Raw genomic sequence first — 19445 nt, 5'->3', positions numbered from 1 at the left:
AATGAACTTGAACTGATTGCAGTTAAGTACTATTACTACATTTACATAGCGCAATAGAGTATGTGTTTGACTAATATATAGTTATATTTGTACAGTAAAGCATGCAAGCGAATTAACCAATCAAAAGCTAAAAAGCGATAGATATTCGAACTGTCGCTTGTCATTGGTCAATCCACTTATGCGCTGCGTCCTAGGTGGGAACTGGTAAGACGTGGACGTTTGATAAAACAGGAGAGAATCAAGAAATTGGATAATTAGTGAAGTGCATGATATTGTTAGACATATGTTGAATTATATTCTATTCAAAAGTCGCTTCCCCAAGCTGCTGGAAGTTGGAAAAGTTAGTCATTATGCAAACATTCAATTCCGAAGAACTGATGGATAAAATGTGATGTTGATAAATATTGATGATGATAATTAACTTTCTATGACAATGTTAATGATGTCATGATTTGTTGTTGATTATGATGATGACGTCATAACAGGGATTTGCGTTCTTCAGCAATAAAATATCAATCGTCAAATCAGGTAGGCCTATGTTAAGCTTGTTTATTTGCTCACAATATTTAGTAAACATAGGTGGAACCTCGATGTTGGAAGTGAAAAAGGATAGGGTGAAAGATTCTGTTTTACCTTTTAAAAAAGGCTAGAGCCCGACCGGGTCGCGATATTTCTTTTCGTACATAAGTTGGGGACCCCTCGTGAAACGTCACAAAATACACACATGAATATTCATTATTCATATCAATAAGGTGTGGCGTAAGAATTAAGCTAACTACAATTCGCTAATGCAAACGATTTCTGTCGAGCCGTCTGTGTAGTCGAGTGGATAAGACTATGGACTTTACAGGTCGATGTATGGGGTTCGATTCCCATGAGCTACTTGTTTTACTTTATAGTGAGAGAGAGATTATTAAGAGGGTTAGGTTTAGTTATATTTAGGAAGTAGTTCGGCTATCTTTCGGCTATCTTTCACATGTGGTCCCCAACTTATGTACGAAAAAAAAAATCGCGACCGGGTCATTCCCTGGACTCGCATCTGAAAATCTAATGGAATAAACTAAAGCCTGTTTTCCTGTCGACGTTATTAGACGCTATCGTTAACAATAATCGGCGATCTTCTACGTAAACATTGAAATGTTAACGATTTACAGGAAAAGGTACTCGCTAACGATCGTCGTTGAACTGTTAACGATCAACGACGAAAGCGTCGACAGGAAAACATGCTTAAGGGAATAATAAATACTACCTTAAAACAGTTTTTAAAAATAAATAATTATTACGATGATAATAAATACACTTTTCACATAAAATGAATTATAGAAAGTTCAATAAATGCTTAAAAGAATATTTAAAAAAAATCTTAATCCGAACCCTGTTAAATGCGCAACCAATGCTAATATACCGTATTCACGAGAATGAGTCCTGATTCAGTGATTGGTTGCACAACTTTTTCGCGTCACAAAACGTAGTAAAAATAGTGATACGCATGCGCATATGATGACGCTTGTGTTTCTTTAAATCAAAATTAATTAGCTTTTTATTTAAGTAATATTAATTTATTCACCGCAAATCAACCAAACGTGAACAAATGTTAAGAGAGTAACTTAAACAATGTGCAATACCAAACCTGATTATAAAAACTTAACCCTGAGCAAATACATTACATTTACTTATAAAATTAAGTTTATTTTTCCAAAATAACTAAATATGGCAAGTACATAACTATTTCTGTAAACTTATTTGTAGTCAAAGTAGTTGTTAGATTATTAAATATACTTAATAACTATACTTAATTCGATACGGCTTAATTTATATAAAAATGCGGGTGTTTTAAAAGACATCAACCTTTATTACTCTATTAAAAAAATAAGCTAGATATATCTACAATTAATCATTTGCAATTTACAATCACATTTGTTGCTTCATGCTACAACAGGAGTAGCAGAGGTATTTTGGCGGGAAGGCACTATCCAGAGTACAGGGTTTCATTTACTTAGACATGCACGGATGAAAGCAGACAATAAAAGGAATGTTTGATCGATACAAATATATGGCTGTGAAAGCAAACTTATTAATTTAGACACAAACATTGTGGAGAAAAAAAATTAAATCACACTTGAGGAAAGAGAATAGCCACACTCGAGGAAAGGGTACAGCCACACTCGAGGAAAGGTATAGCCATGCTCAAGGAAAGGGTACACCCACACTCAAGGAAAGGGTACAGCCACACTCAAGGAAAGGGTACAGCAACACTCAAGGAAAGGGTACAGCCACACTCAAGGAAAGGGTACAGTCACACTCAAGGAAAGGGTACAGTCACACTCAAGGAAAGGGTACAGCCACACTCAAGGAAAGGGTACAGCCACACTCAAGGAAAGGGTACAGTCACACTCAAGGAAAGGGTACAGCCACACTCAAGGAAAGGGTACAGTCACACTCAAGGAAAGGGTACAGTCACACTCAAGGAAAGGGTACAGCCACACTCAAGGAAAGGGTACAGTCACACTCAAGGAAAGGGTACAGTCACACTCAAGGAAAGGGTACAGTCACACTCAAGGAAAGGGTACAGTCACACTCAAGGAAAGGGTACAGCCACACTCAAGGAAAGGGTACAGCCACACTCAAGGAAAGGGTACAGTCACACTCAAGGAAAGGGTACAGTCACACTCAAGGAAAGGGTACAGCCACACTCAAGGAAAGGGTACAGTCACACTCAAGGAAAGGGTACAGTCACACTCAAGGAAAGGGTACACCCACACTCAAGGAAAGGGTACAGTCACACTCAAGGAAAGGGTACAGCCACACTCAAGGAAAGGGTACAGCCACACTCAAGGAAAGGGTACAGCCACACTCAAGGAAAGGGTACAGCCACACTCAAGGAAAGGGTACAGCCACACTCAAGGAAAGGGTACAGTCACACTCAAGGAAAGGGTACAGCCACACTCAAGGAAAGGGTACAGCCACACTCAAGGAAAGGGTACAGCCACACTCAAGGAAAGGGTACAGCCACACTCAAGGAAAGGGTACAGCCACACTCAAGGAAAGGGTACAGCTACAGCCAGCACTAGATGCAAAGGAAAACTCCTTAAATAGATAAAATAATCATTATTAATATAATATAAATACTGTATTTAATGTACCTTGTATAGTATATATACCTGAATAAACCAACAATGCGAGTGACTGTGGCTTGACCTCAGTAGATTCAAAATAAATAAGCAAAACGCTAAATCAAAACACAAATTAAACAGCCACCCCTTCATTTCTCGGGAGTAATAATATAGTATAATACTGTACATATGATATAAAGTATATTTGTTTAAATACATTGTAATCTGGCATGGAATTCACCTATCTCCTGCAATGGAATACTCCATAAATATAATATTTAATAACATTGACTTCAAGAGGAATGGAATGTACCATTCATTTCTGGGGGAACACTAGCTGCTGACCTTGGCTGCCATTGCATCATATTCGCTGTCTATGTCATAAACCCATGGACTTGGAATTTTACCATACTGTGAAGAAAGAAAAAATTACCAGATTTAAAAAAAATTAATTTCAGATTTGTTTATTTTATGAGAATATAATACTAATGAAATAAACTATTTATATTTTATCAATATACCTGAATATCAAGGAGTGTGTCGAAAAAACGAGTGGCATAGGGGGCGCCGTTTTCCATCGTTGGTATATTTAAAGTTTCATCCTTGTAGAGTATTGATCCCACAGGACATACAACACAAGCTGTTCCTGCTCCAAATATTTCCAATACCTAAAAAAAATTACCATTTAATAAATTAACACTTGTTGGTCAAAATAAATTATGTTTAAATGTATGCTATATCATAATTAATTCAAAAATCCTTTCTAAGCCTACGCTAAATGTTGTGACATCACTATTTCATTTTCCAATCACATGACATTATTTTCTCTCTAAAGCTCTGTCTACACTATCAAACTTTATGTGACAAAAAAATGTGATGTGCCCATATATAGACATGATGATGTCATATCACTACCATATTTTGGCATATCACTACCCTATTTGGTTTTTAAACATTTTCTGAACCTAAAATTTTCATTTAAAAACTGTCTTACCCGGTTTTCTTTTACAGCTTTTACCACTTCGTCCATTTTAAACGGTCGCTCTGTCACTTTAAATTCTTCCTGTAGAATAAGAAACACATTTTTTTCAAAGGTCCAGTCACAACTTGGGTGCTTCAAGAGGTTGAAGGTCAAAGTAAGCCGTCAAAAAAATCATAAACTTTGTCTTCTCGTTCTGATGTCCAAAAAATGATGCAGCGTGCGTATAGCAGCTTCCCGAACAAAAATTTGTTCTACAAGCGTTCGTCGTCATTCATAGAAGTACTGATGGCAAAAGTCTGTCGGGTGGGAACTCTAGAATTGACCCATGACCTGACTTTGATCATTCGTTCATTTCAATTTATATTTCAATAATATATTTATTTTATAAATATGGGTATAGATAAAAGAAAAGTGGAGTAGCTTTTGCAAAATATACATATCATAAAAATGATTGTTAAGTTTAAATGAATTACAGGCAGTCTTTTCAAAAGTAAAATTCTCAACTTTTTGATTCTCACTGTAAATTCTCCTACATAGCACCCTCTATCCTTTTCCCAATGCCCAAACTTTAAATCATTTATTTTCTTATCCATTTTTTACATTCCAATTTGTTATCGGATCCTTTTCACTATTCTGTCTTAATTACAAACAAAACTTAGGAAGAAAAAAATTTAAATTTATTCTTCCCTGATAACACAAATATAAATAATTTTAAAAAGTAAATGATATATACTACAGCCAATATTCCAAATACCGGACACTTTTGGGCTGGCCAAATATGTCTGGTTTTCAAGGAAGTATGGAAATCGGAATGTGTTTTTAATGGTAAAAATGAATTTAGGACTGTTGAATTTGAAATGGTATTTGGAGAGTTGACTTATGTAAACATTGTTGCTAGCTCCCCGGGTTTGATAATTGTGTTTTTTCGTTATTTACTTACCCAACCACGAGCTAGTTCCAACAGAGCTTTCCTGGTCACTCCTGGTAATATTGTGCCATCTAATGGCGGGGTAATCAACTCTAGATCTGCAACCAAACAAAAACATTTGATATTTTATGGAATATAAAATTAATAAGTTTAAACGCAAATGCTGAGAAAGATGATTAAAACATCCTGTGTGTGGAAAGATATAAAGAATGAATTGATAATAAATATACCAACCTCCATCATCATTATGCCACATCATCATGAGGTTCATGGTACCAACTTCTGTGACATAGTCCTCATTACCATACAGCCACAGTATCTGTTGGCAGCCTAGCTTCTCTGCATCCAGTTGAGGTTTGATTGTTGGACCATAATTCCTACATCCAAATAATTATTAAAAAATTCATCTGATGATACGCATTTGTAATACTGTAATACTTTACATTAGAACTCTTCCAAAGAACACCTCTATTAAGGGGACACTTTTCCGTGAACAAGATGCAATATGTTTTAATACTAAAACTAACCCCTGTTTCAGGGACACCTCTATTAAGGGGACACTTAGCCGTGTCTAGTACCAATCCCTGTTTCAGGGACACCTCTATTAAGGGGACACTTAGCCGTGTCTAGTACCAACCCCTGTTTCAGGGACACCTCTATTAAGGGGACACTTAGCCGTGTCTAGTACCAACCCCTGTTTCAGGGACACCTCTATTAAGGGGACACTTAGCCGTGTCTAGTACCAACCCCTGTTTCAGGGACACCTCTATTAAGGGGACACTTAGCCGTGTCTAGTACCAACCCCTGTTTCAGGGACACCTCTATTAAGGGGACACTTAGCCGTGTCTAGTAGGTGACCATTCATAGGGGTTCTTCTGTATCTAAATGTTACTTCTAAATTACAGTCAATCATTTTTTTTTTTATTTAAACTTTATTATAATTAAAAACATAGATCTCATGATAATCTGCCCAAAGAAAAATAACTATGCATGCCCATATATGGTATGATTTCTATATTTGGGTCAATATATATGAATACTGTCCAATCTCAACTTGGTATCCTACTTTTAAAACAGGAAATAATCTAGACTATATAAAATGAACTTTAATAATTCTGATTTGTCTCCACAAATGAGTACGTCTCGTAAGCCATTTGTTTTTAATGTTAGCTAAATCAAAAATTTGATGAGCGTTAAATTCTGGGTTAAAAAAAGATGATCTTATTGAACCATTTGATAATTCAACAATTTGACAGTAGCGACAAGCTGTTACGTTACAAATATTTTGTTTTTCTCTTTCGTGGGGTAATACACTTTATTTTAGTTTCTGTCGATTTCTTCATAACAGTATTTAAAATCTATCAGAAAATGTTGATTTAGAGTGCGATACAAAACACATGAAGATAAGATAAAATAACAGCATTGGATATTTTGGACAGGTGTTAATATGCAAATGAGCTTTACTATAGCGCCCTCTATAAATCCAACATATTCCAAATGTGCAAAACAAAAGAATACCTTCCCATTCCCAAGCATTTAAAAAAAATAAAATTATCTCTAATAAAAGTAAAAGCGTACCCTCCAACTTTGGAGTCACCAGCGCCCCCTTTCCACGCTCTGACATTCTTGGGATCGGCATATAAGGATACTGGATTGAAGGAACCAGTTCTGAAGTATGGACCAACAGGGCACATGATGACGTACAGTAACGCCTTACCTGGCACAGACACGCCTATCGTGGGCTACAAAAATAAACATTACATTATAATATATATTTAATCATTATTGAAATTGTATAACTGATTTATAAATTACAACTACATCCACCTGTTGGTGCAGTACCCATTGCTTCCATTGCTTGAATTCAACTCTAACCATCAACGCAAGCTCGGTGGTCTAGAGGTACAGTATGATTACCAGGAAAGTGATCCGGAGGTTGTAGGTTTGAGAGAATTACTTGTAACTTTTCTCAAATGCATTTAGCAGTACAAAAGTACAAATTACGTCAGAGTAGGACAAACATCTGACCATGTGCAATAAATTACTGTACTTTAATGGTTTTATTTTATTTTTATTTTATTTTCAAACCCAAACCAACAGGAGGGTTAGGCATGTTGTTTAAGTTATTGAAGGAATAATGAAAAAAATGATCTAAATTTCAATGAAGGGTAAATTTAGAATAAGAATAATTTTGTTTATAATATGTACTTTGTAATGCCGCCCTCTACCATCATAACAATTGATCTTCAAAAACATTGAAAACAATTCTTTTGAATCTTGTCACCAATGCCAAGTTTTGTTCCGGCTGGAAATATGTCATTAAATCCCCGAGGATGCGCTCCTCCACAATGGTTAATTGGGATGTAACGAGCGATACGCTTCGCTGGAAACAATTGCTATTAACGGTCTCCACCTTAGTCCAAAATCTTAACTGACAATATCGCAATCTTCTAGCAAACATCAATAAGAGCTTTTGAATCACAGGAAAAACAATTCATTACGATAATTGGAAAACACAGACAGACTTCTTTTAAGCAGAGAGATAAAGACACCTATATCTGTCCAGTAGTTGATCTCAATACATGCCACATGTAATGATTAGAACAAACAGAATTACGCAGACACGCTTTGAGGCAAATAGTCTTGACATTGAAAGGGCTCCCTCTAGGCTCTTCTCTCAGGCATGGTCATGTACATTGTATTTTTAGTAAGCAGCGACTCATATGGTAGATCTAATAATATCTTGGTTCGTAGGAAACAGACATCCTAACTGAAATTACTTAGGATACTATTAAAATAAAAGCTAAAATAAAGTAATTGTTTAATTAATGGGGAAAAGACAGGTTATTGACAAATGTCATACAGAAGGGAAATAAATTAATAAATTGTTTATTATGTTTTTTTCTTTGCATTTGTTAGGTACCTTCTTTTATTAATAGTACATACAATATATTTTAGTTAGGTTGGATTAGGGTTATGGCATACTGTATGATACAGAATCACATGCGATCGATGTGTCAGTGTATTACAGCATTTGCCTATGATATTGCACAAATTATAGATACAGTATTTCAGAATCAGCTGAAATTTCAAGACATTATGAAAACTTTGTTTCTGCTTCATGCATTTGAAATGTTACATTTATTTATTTTTTATTGAATTATGTTACATTAATTACTCTTGTCAGCGTAGAACTGAATAAATCCAATCAAATCATACTCAATTAAACATCAATTAACAGTAAAGTTGATAAATTAGACCAATTACCACGCTATATCATGAACTTAGCGCTATCAACAGATCCAATATGAAGTCTTTTATAACAAAGTGAAAATCATTGTCAGATGTAAGGAATGTAAGGGTACAGAAATTGGGTTAGCAGTTGATATTTTGTAATTTATTGTGATCTTTCAGAAACTATTGGCCTGAATACAGAACTTTGTATCATCAGAAGGGGCCAAGTTTGTTTAATTATATTAAAGAACCAAAATGTATGATGTTATTATTTTGTATTCATCCTTGTAATTTGTCTATAATAAGATAAAACTTTATTGTCATGACCACAACAAGGCGAACATAAAATTTGTTTTCCTTGATGCTAAAATTGCACACACAATACAGTAAAAATATAACACGTAACGGTAATAAATTTCAATACAATATATAATTATATAAAGACTAATCCATTGTGTACAATTAAGCATTGTCACATGTTAGGATTTTTTCTAAGGACAAAATTACCATTACACTCCCAAAGACTTGTAATAAGACTTTGTTTATGTAGAGCATCTTGTGTATATGTTTGTCTTGTGAACCTATGATCAGCAATTGCTGGATGGATCACCCTCATTAAATATGGTCAAAAAAACAAAAAAACAAAAAAAAATAATAGTTCATTCTTATATAGCGCATATAAGCAAGCTTTCAATGCGCTGTAAAGGTAAAGGTGAGTCCCGTGTTCTCTGAACGTAGGGGAATGAGCTGTTAGGAGCTCATTGTACTAAGCCTCGGCATTATGTGGTAGGGTGGCCAGTTCCTTTCCACGCCGCCTTTTTTCTCCCTAGTATTTTCAACCAGGTACTCATTTACAGCTGAGTGGACTGGGAGTTGTTGGGAATTGAACCCGGGTCTATCTGTATGACAGTCAAGTGTCCTAACCACTCGGCTATCAACAACTCCGTTGTACATAAATTAAAATAGACGAAAATATATGAATAAACATAAGGAATACAGTATTTACTGGTAAGCCAAATTTAAAACTTACCTCTGTACTTATAAAAGTTGGTCGAATATATAATGAGCACGGTTTGGTCTTAGGAACCCAGTCACGGTCGACACGAATAAGTTGAGCAATGCACCTCACTAGCTCATCTCCATCAAAATCCTAGAAAAAAAAATGTAAAAAAGTTCCAAACACAACCATAACTTTTGCTTGGTAGTATTTTTTTTTTTATTATTTAAAATAAATCTATTTACGAATATCAAATTAAAAATCTACACTACTATTTGTTCCATGCCTATACACTTTTACACAATTTTATGGAAAAATATGACAAAATGGGGGAGGGGATTTGAGGTGGCATAAATCAGAAATTAACTGTGATGTACTACTAATGTGTTTAATGCTAATTAATTATAATTCTCAAGAAATATGAAAAATAATGTAATTTACAAAAATAAAGTAAAATTTAAAAAAAAGGAAACAAACTGTCAATTTTTAAATTTAATAATTGTTAAATAATTAAAAATACAATGAATTTGTTGCAAGGGCTTATGATAGCGATATGGGACATTTATGATAGAGGATGTTTTGATTATAATGAGGAAATTAGCATAAAGAGAAAGCATAAATTATAAAAGAAAAAACATCAAAACAATATAAAAACATGTCGTTTTTGTGTATGACATTTGTTTCAGAATTTGTTTGAATTAATATCATATAATTGGTCGTTTTTAATTTATACAGTACAGCCCTTATTTGGGACAAGTCCCTTATTTGGGACAAATCACTTATTTTGGACAAATCCCAAATTTTGGACAAATCCCATATTTGGGACAAATGCCTTATTTGGGACAAATTCCTTATTTGGGACAAATGCCTTATTTGGGACAAATGCCTTATTTTTAACAAATGCCCTGCTTGATAAATAGTAAGGCACCTCTATTCAGGGGACACTTTTCTTGTACACAAATGAGGGGAAATATTTTTTTACACTATGGACAGGCCTTATTCAGGGAACAACTTTGTTAGGTTCTGAATGCGTCCCTTTAATAATAATGATGATTTAAAGAATGACAAAAAATAACATTTAATTTTATGTGCCAAGCATTATTCAAAGAAATACATAATGCAGCTTTAATGTGGCCGACCTTCAAGAATGACATAAGACTTAGTAAATCAAAAGGTGTCTTGAAAATCATTAACATTTTTTCCCAAGATTCTTATCCACGTCACGCAACTCATTCTGACCCTGACCCTCATTAGCATAATGCAACCTGATGAAGTCAACCCATTCACAAATTGTGAGTCACCTGATCAAAATTAACCATTCAGTGAAGCTGCTCAAAATAGAAACATTGAATTGGAAGCGCGCCAAGATCATGAACTCTGGCTGAACGCGAGTGTAGCAACCGCCCGCGGTATGATTCAGTAATACCACTCGTTCGGTCACGTAAGGCAATTGTCATTGATTCAACAATGTGGATATCCCGCCTACGATTCAGCTGGTTTAGTCGCGGTTCATTAAGAGGGGCAGGCAGTACCTATTCCCCCGAGGGCTTAAGATGACTTACTGTGTTTACCTACTGGGAGTAGCGCGGAGCCATGCTGGCGAGTCGTACGTCCACAATGTTTCACTTTTGTAAATTGGAAGCTTAAAGAAATTGTTTGAATTTGTGGTCATGTTATAAAAATAACCAATGTTTCTGAGACAAGCCGTCACCTTAATCCAAACGACTAATCTGCACATTTTCCAGTCGAAAACAATCTTATCAGACAAACACAAAAATTACACACAAGATACGCATCATTTACATTGTGACAGTACGTGATTACTCCGCCATGTGCATGACATTCGGTGACATTTAAATATCTGGTTCTTCTACAATTTCTTTTTTGTGTTTCACTTTAACGATGTCGACAAAAATCAGACAGTATCGTTGTCTAGGATTTTATTATACTAATAAAAAATTATTGTAACAAGTTATATTTTGATTTAAACAGCATCTTGGATTAATAAATTAATTTATCCGATTTTTACAACTTTAGGTAAAATAATCTTGACATTAAAAGGGCTCCCTTTAGACTATATTATTGTTAAATAATTCATAAAAAAACATTACTGTTTTGCATTGAAGACGTACATGTATTTAGATAACTCAGTCTAGTGGGTAGTGAATGGACCAAGGGTCAATTTGTATCTTCTGATGATGTAGTCTAATATAACCTTAGCGTCACAATACTGGACTCTAAAGGTCCAACAGGTCAACAAATCTTTACCATTAAAAAGACATTTGGAATACCAGACTTTCCAGAAAACCACATATCAGACAAGCCTAAAGGCCAATTTACACATACGAGCGGTAACGGTAATAACAATTATAGAATTTATGTTATTCCTAATGAACATGAGTGGACGGGCGGTTTCCGCTCAGGATAGATACTGATTCTACCGTTGGACAAGCAACACGGTTTCCGCTTACTGTTGCTTGTCTGTGTAAATTGGCCTTTAGGGTTTTTGGTATTGACTTTAGCAAAAATTCAATTCAACCAAAAAAAGGCGGTACGGTACTGATAACGATATTTTCTATTGTAACATGCGAGGTAAGACAACCTACTGCATGAATTAAGCAGGATTACACCAGCAGGCCACATGTCCCGTTGAAATCATCAAACGACAGCTAACATCAGCCTGTAATACTTCCTCGCAATCAACACGTCCTCCTTCACTCAACGACCTTCCAAAGCTCACGAAGCCCGTAGTAAATTATTGTACCGATGACAAATATAATTCATTATCATCTGATAAAAGGTTAGAATATATGCTATGGTCGTGTATATGTCGCCGTTTAAATTGTACACAGGAAACTATCACTTGATTTATAGGGATATCAAACTTTTAATCTCTATCAAGAAAGTAAATATATCCTGTTGTTTCATAACAATTTTAGTAATAATAATCAATTTTATTATAAAAAAAGATTTGTTGGTATGGCTGAAGTTTAATACGTTTAATCACAGATGTTGATCACAGATAAAATCATTAATCAATTTTAAATTTCATACATTTTATCTAAATTTTCTAATAAAACACATTTGAATACAGTAAAAAGACACAAATTTTTCATAAAAACAAACGATAAAAATAATATCAAATAATTTATTTTTTGTTTGGTTAAAGATGTATTGTCCTCTAAAAACATGAAAAATGAAGATTAATTAAATCAGACTTTGAATAGGTTATTTTGTAGTTTTGATAAAGTTAATCACTTCCTTACATAGAAAAAAACCAAAATAAATTACATTTTTTCCAGGTAAATCATTTTTTTTCAGATCCAGTTTTCGGTAAAAGTGGATAATTATTATGTGACATTAAAATGGCATATTAAAAAAAAAATGAAAAAGAATTCTTTTTTGAGGGGGACAATACATCTTTAATATTCATAAAAATCAATTTTTAAATCTTACTTGCCAGATTGGAACAGGATTTTTCCTCTGCGAATTTGTTTTTTTTTTTTTTGGTATTGTATTTTTTTTTTGTGCCAAAATTGAAACATTAAAATGGCCAACTTTGGATGTAAGTAAACAATATTAGGAGTAGACAGACATTAAAACTAAAGACGGACCAGTAAAACTGAATGGAAACAGATGTGACAACCGTGCTCCATTAGCAAAGTTTTAACTACGAAATGAATACATCCAGCTTCTTACTTTAAACTTCATAATAAATGGTGATTTTAAGAATAAAAGTGGAGCTGTATCTTGTAGTGCAGCTGTAGCTTTGTGGTGGTAGTGGAGTTGTAGCTTGGTGGTTAACATGCTTGCCTTCCAATCCCAAGGTCCAAGGTTCAATCCTGACCTAGTGCCACAGTTGTAACTCACAACTCTTTCAACTCCACTCCCTTAGCCTCAAATGGAACTTAGTTTATAAGCACGACAATTTCTAAAATAGTTTATCCATCCTGCAATTGGTGAGTTACTCGCTGTTGGGTGCGTATGAAATAAATAAATAAATACAGTATTCTACAAAAGTAAGTGCGTCAAGATTTATAAGAACCTGCTATTTCAGACTGACATTCTTTGTGGGTCAAGTGGGCGAGTCTGTGGGTGGTAGAGGGCGATAAATACACCCTTCAGGGGTAGAAGAAATTAGGATGAATGATATCCACATTCTGTTATCTCTGTTTAGTGTTCAATTATTTTCTCACCCCACCTGCCAAATTCCTCTTATTGTTGTTCAATTGACTGAATCCTATGTTAGCAGGTGTAACCTCTCTTTCAACTGAAACATACACGTTCACAGCGTTCATATCCTATTAGCGTTAAGGAAGAGCATCCACCGATCTAGAAGCTGCTTGGCGCCTTGCGGTTACAAACAATCCAATTACTACATTGTCATTCTCATAACTATTATCGTCTTAACACATTCGATAACATTTCAAAGCAAACTTCACAACCATAATAACATGTCACTATTAATTAATTAGGCCATAGTAATAGAGTTCGCTATAACATTAGTGGTTGAATGTTATAATGATATAGTATATGATATGTGATATTAGGTCCTTGGGTATCCAGACTGCGACCCTTGAGTATATGTGTCATTTATTTTTAAGTGAATGTCTCCATAAGATAGATCAAGTATGAACATTTGGGTTAACATAGGACGCTGGTGGATTGGCAAACATACCCCATGGGCGTAATATTTAACTGTGCCGATCAGAAATTTATTTTCATCATTAATTGTAGTCTGTAGTGGAGCTGTAGCTTGTTTTTCAATCCATGGTCCATGGTTCAATCCTGAGTTCCTTACTAAAACCAGTTTAAGAAACTACAGTTTAACAAACTAATCAGTTCAATAAATTAACCAGTTTAAAATGGACCTGAAATGGATTTTAAGAAAATACAGTTTTAGAAACTAAACAGTTTAATACACTAGTCAGTTTAACAAACTAACCAGTTTAACAACTAACCAGTTTAACAAACTAACCAGTTCGACAAACTGACCAGTTTAACAAACTAACCAGTTCGACAAACTGACCAGTTTAACAAACTAACCAGTTTAACAAACTAACCAGTTTAACAAACTAACCAGTTTAACAAACTAACCAGTTTAACAAACTAACCAGTTTAACAAACTAACCAGTTGAACAAACTAACCAGTTTAACAAACTGATCAGTTTAGCACACTTTCCAGTTTAACCAAATAGTCAGTTTAACCAACTAGTCAGTTTAACAAACTTTAACTAGTTTAACAAAAACTAACCAGTTTAATAAACTAACCAGTTCAAAAAAATAGTTGACAAACTAACCAGTTTTACAAAAAACTAACCAGTTAACAAACTAACCAGTTTAACTGAGTTAAACACTGCTTTCTTTTTCTACCACTGTACAAATACATTTCAATAAAGTAGAGTACAATAAAAAAAACAATTGATCGTAATTATGAAATGCTAATTATAACTTTCGTTTTCTAAGTATGGATCTTCTCAAAATGGTTGAAACTAATAATTGTTTAAGCAGCACCTGTCAGTAATTAGCTTCCTGATTCTAACCCTAATTTCCTTTGTGTGTCAGGACAGTGGCCTAGTTGACTGCACTATGTTACACAATAAATTGTTTAACAGATGCTGAAGACACGATGGCCATTAGAAATCTTTACATACGCACGCAAAGACGGTATTGTAGGAAGGTGAAACCAAAAACTTGGCACCGATTATGAAAATGCATTTAGCGAGAGCCTAACTAAACTTGATGTGTTGGTCGTCGTCGAAAACAAAATATCTTTCCATTTTTAAACCCTGAATGCTCCTCAGTTATTTATAGCATGCCTTGGTTAAACTAATAAACTTTTGTTATATCATGACAGTGTTGACCTCTAGTATTAATACACTAGTTGACCTCTGACATATTTAAATTACTACAGAAAATTAATAGGTAATAAAATAGAATATCAAAGTTGCTTTGTCCCGGGTTCGTATATACAAAAGGGAGATAAACAATTTGCAGATGAAATGCAAATGAAACATAAGACTGGTCAGTGATAAACAGATTATTATTATTTTATAGTCAAAATTAAAATATGTTAAATAAAATTATAAAAACGGATTACAAATTTTGTTTAATTTTAAAATACTCACTGGAAGAGAAACTTTATTGGCACTATACTTCATTCGAGTCATGTTGTCCCACGGACGAAACATCCGGACCTTGTCGTCTACACCGGCATATGCCTTCATACCCTCAAATAACTAAAAATATAAGGATGATCCGAAGGAAAAAATAATAAAAATGATTATGGTTATAAAATAAGAGAGATATTTATGGATTTAATAATAATAATTGTCTTTTGTATAGCGCTTAACCAAAATAAATTTTCTCTAAAGCGCTACGACCACAAGGCTCGAAACAAGGTGGAAATTATGTCATTTCATATGCTATGCTAAAGAGATGGGTTTTCAGCAATTGTTTGAAGATGTCAATAGAATTGCCATTCTTGATTGATTGTGGAAGAGTATTCAATAAAGATGGAGCTGTGCAAGAGACAGTGACCGGTCAGCAAAGGATGGAGCTGTGCAAGAGAAAGTGACCGGTCAGCAAAGGATGGAGCTGTGCAAGAGAAAGTGACCGGTCAGCAAAGGATGGAGCTGTGCAAGAGACAGTGACCGGTCAGCAAAGGATGGAGCTGTGCAAGAGACAGTGACCGGTCAGCAAAGGATGGAGCTGTGCAAGAGACAGTGACCGGTCAGCAAAGGATGGAGCTGTGCAAGAGAGTGACCGGTCAGCAAATGTATGTCTATGTGTTCTTATAATGTAATGTGCTAAACAGAATATTAATGATGGAAACTTAATGTACTTTTGTCCTTCATATACTTTAAAAAATTGAAATAAATTGTCCACAAGGGGCAGCTCTTAGATTTCAGAAACCATAGTGAATCATTAATAATTTATAGGGAGAGGCACCACCATTTTACACATAGCGAATAATTAAAAACAAACTTATATATAAAAAGTTTATAATTCATTTTGTTGACAATTTTGAGGAATCTTTGATATTGAAAAATTTGTAATTACAAACAAAAATGTAAAAAAACAAACAATCTGCTTATCCGAACGAAGTTTAAATTTTCATCCTGGGTTATTCCAGCATGCCTCACCTCGAGTCCGTAGTGAAATACTGAACAAGCTGGATGCATGGAGAGGTTTCCAAACGGTTGAATGCACGGGGCTTGCCATCCGGCATTCTTTGACCATTCAATGGTCAGCATATGGTCAGTAAACGTATGGCCAAATAGAAGCGTGTCCGAGTCTGGTTTTTTTTCTGTGATGTTATTAGAATATTTAATTTGAAGATCAGCAGCCTAAAAAAAAGAGTAAAATAAAGAAAGCCAAAAAAAGATTGAAATTGGTTTAATTTAATGGAAATTGGGTATGTGTATGAGATGTGTACAGATCAGGTATATTGGGAATAAATGTGGATAGGTGGGGTATATTGTGAATAAATGTGGGTGTGGGGGTATATTGGGAATAAATGTGGGTGGGTGGGGATATATTGGGAATAAATGTGGGTGGGTGGGGATATATTGGGAATAAATGTGGGTGGGTGGGGTATATTGGGAATAAATGTGGATAGGTGGGATATATTGTGAATAAATGTGGGTGGGTGGGGGTATATTGGGAATAAATGTGGGTGGGTGGGATATATTGGGAATAAATGTGGGTGGGTGGGGGTATATTGGGAATAAATGTGGGTGTTGTTGGGGTTTATTTTTGCTAAATGTGGGTGGGTTATAATGGATGCAGGATACGAGTGAAGTTGTTGATCATCAAGTGGGAGCACGTTAGTGATTATTTTTGGAAAGAGGGCGTGCTTTGGTGGATGGATGAGAAGTATTTCATTACACCATGAGAGCCTAAATTGCATTGAGAGGAAAATATCTTTATTCGATGGTATTGAATATCAATAAACCTTTGGTCGTCACGGTTCACTAAACATGCAATATGTTTATAAATAGACCTAATTAATGCTCTCATGTTAAATGATGCATAGAGGTACTGTATGCGATGGATGATGCAATAATTATTTAAAATATGTTCCTGTTTCAACAAGTGTACGATACCTTGAATGATGCAACACTGGATGTCATCCGTTGGTGGCCACTTAGAAACTTGGACCATCTGCATGATGTTTTCTGTAAATTAAACAATGAATCAGGATCAAAGAACTACAGCTTAGGGTCAGGTTGTTAATGCCATATTTACTTTAATGTTCTCATGTCCTGGTAACTGTCTAAATGTTTCCAGTCGTATGCAGTTAACAGTACACATGCTCCAGTGTCAAGCTTCATCTTTAACACATTACCTCCCACAAACACATCATAGAACCAAGCGTTCTTATTACTGTTATCTTTTAGAGTATCAATATAAAAGTTACTCATTTTTATCTTCAACAGTTAAAGTGTCAATGTATAAGTCATTAGGATCACTTACACCTTCGGCAACAATATACTGTTCAACCATTGTATGTACAGTTCTTTCAACTATTCTGACACCATATTACAAGTGTGACAGACTCGTCAACATGGTTCTTTTAATTCAACTGTTTTATTAATTAACCGAGGGTAACATAGTTTGCATAATTAGCAAATAAAACAAATATAATTAGCATATTAGGGAGGTTTCGCAACCTTACGAATAGGATAACGAAAACGGATACGTCACACATTTGTGAAACTTTTGAGCTGATCCCCATTTTATATTCGTAACGCATATTTGTGTTGACGAATATCACCAGTCATATTCGTAACTACAAAACGAGTATAGTTTTTGATCTATTTTGCACATTTTGCATTTGAATCAGGAATGATTCAGGATTATAATATAATTATATATTTATTGAATGCCAGGCCAATTTTGATAAATGGCAGTTTTTAAAATCCTCACTCGCTTTGATGTTACACTAGGCCTAGGCAGCCAACCACCAAGCAACACGTACATGCGCTTCGCTCAAATTTACCGTTATTTTGGACGACGCCCTTAATATTTCGTTGCAATGCTAAACAGATTTTTACTGGCTTACAAAAACGTATACGTGTGCGTGACGTATCCGTTTTCGTATTCGTAAGATTGCGAAACCTCTCTACTAACACAACATATGTGACAGTAATAATTTATCATTAATGCCATATTTGGGAATATTTTATCAGAAAAGTCATATTAAAAATGTAAGAAACGAAGTTTAAAACATGCAGACAAAATGTACACATATGGATGAATGGTGTAGTATACTACATTGTTTAGTATGTAAACACACACACCTTTTATCTCATCCAATCACATGCTTTATATTGGAGGTGTGTCCCTTATCATTTTGTGGTCTACCAAAACAAACAATCCAATCTGTATCCAATGCTTATTATCAATTCAAATGTTTGGTTTCCTATCAATCTATTCAAACATCCTCTTTTTGTTTAAATTTACATAAAACGTAATTAAAAATATATGTTTATATAGTCCCTATTGGTCATGATAAATATTATTTTCATAACAATAATGTGTAATGTATATTGTTTATGTTTTTTATAGTAAGTAAAGTAGGTCTACATTCATTTATTGACACTTATACACCTTTAAATCAGTGCCAGATGTCATAAAACCATAATATATACAAACAAAACAGATAAATGTAAGTGGTAGGCCTAGTAGCCTAGGGCTAGTTAGTAGTAGCTAGGCTATAGATAGAGTGGTGGTGGTGGTGGTGGTAAACAAAACGTTAGCAAAAAAAACAGTAAAATAAAAAGAAAATGCCAGTAAAAGAAACTATAATTCAACTACCCAATATTTATCAAGCGCTATAGTCTAGATACAGTTTATATTCAATTCATAAAAATGAAAAACAATGAAAGATTCCCCAGACGGACTCTCCTTCCTTCCTTCCCGCCACCACATCATACACACACGGAGCAGGACTGTTTGCTGTCAACTCATCACACAAGATATGGGCCTAGGCCTAAGCACGATATGCCCATCAATGATTTAATTATATTACATTTACATCACATCTATTGACAACACCATTTGAGCGGCTACAATTTAAGATGAAAAATGTCAAAATATATTTAGCTTGAGATATGTTACCTGTCTAAAAAGTTGAGCAGAAACAGATCGTAACATGGTTGTTGAACACGCCATTTTCTAAAATGC

General features: G+C 34.7%; 1 protein-coding gene across 1 annotated transcript; it reads right to left on the bottom strand.

Moving 5' to 3' along the window:
• Positions 1-2748: 2748 nt before the first annotated feature.
• Positions 2749-19445, bottom strand: LOC140054566 (branched-chain-amino-acid aminotransferase, cytosolic-like). Its single transcript, XM_072099602.1, has 11 exons — positions 19380-19445; positions 17363-17434; positions 16400-16603; positions 15383-15493; positions 9288-9407; positions 6602-6765; positions 5258-5400; positions 5036-5121; positions 4108-4176; positions 3635-3781; positions 2749-3524 (listed from the first exon to the last, which is right to left on the bottom strand). Exons 1-11 carry the CDS (start codon positions 19431-19433, stop codon positions 3447-3449), a joined length of 1248 nt encoding a protein of 415 aa, XP_071955703.1. The 5' UTR covers positions 19434-19445; the 3' UTR covers positions 2749-3446.

The sequence above is a fragment of the Antedon mediterranea genome, chromosome 7 (genome assembly GCF_964355755.1).
Source record: "Antedon mediterranea chromosome 7, ecAntMedi1.1, whole genome shotgun sequence".
NCBI classification, from domain to species: Eukaryota; Metazoa; Echinodermata; class Crinoidea; order Comatulida; family Antedonidae; genus Antedon; species Antedon mediterranea.
The sequence above is the reverse complement of the archived record's forward strand: the minus strand, read 5'-3'. Positions and strand labels throughout refer to the sequence as shown.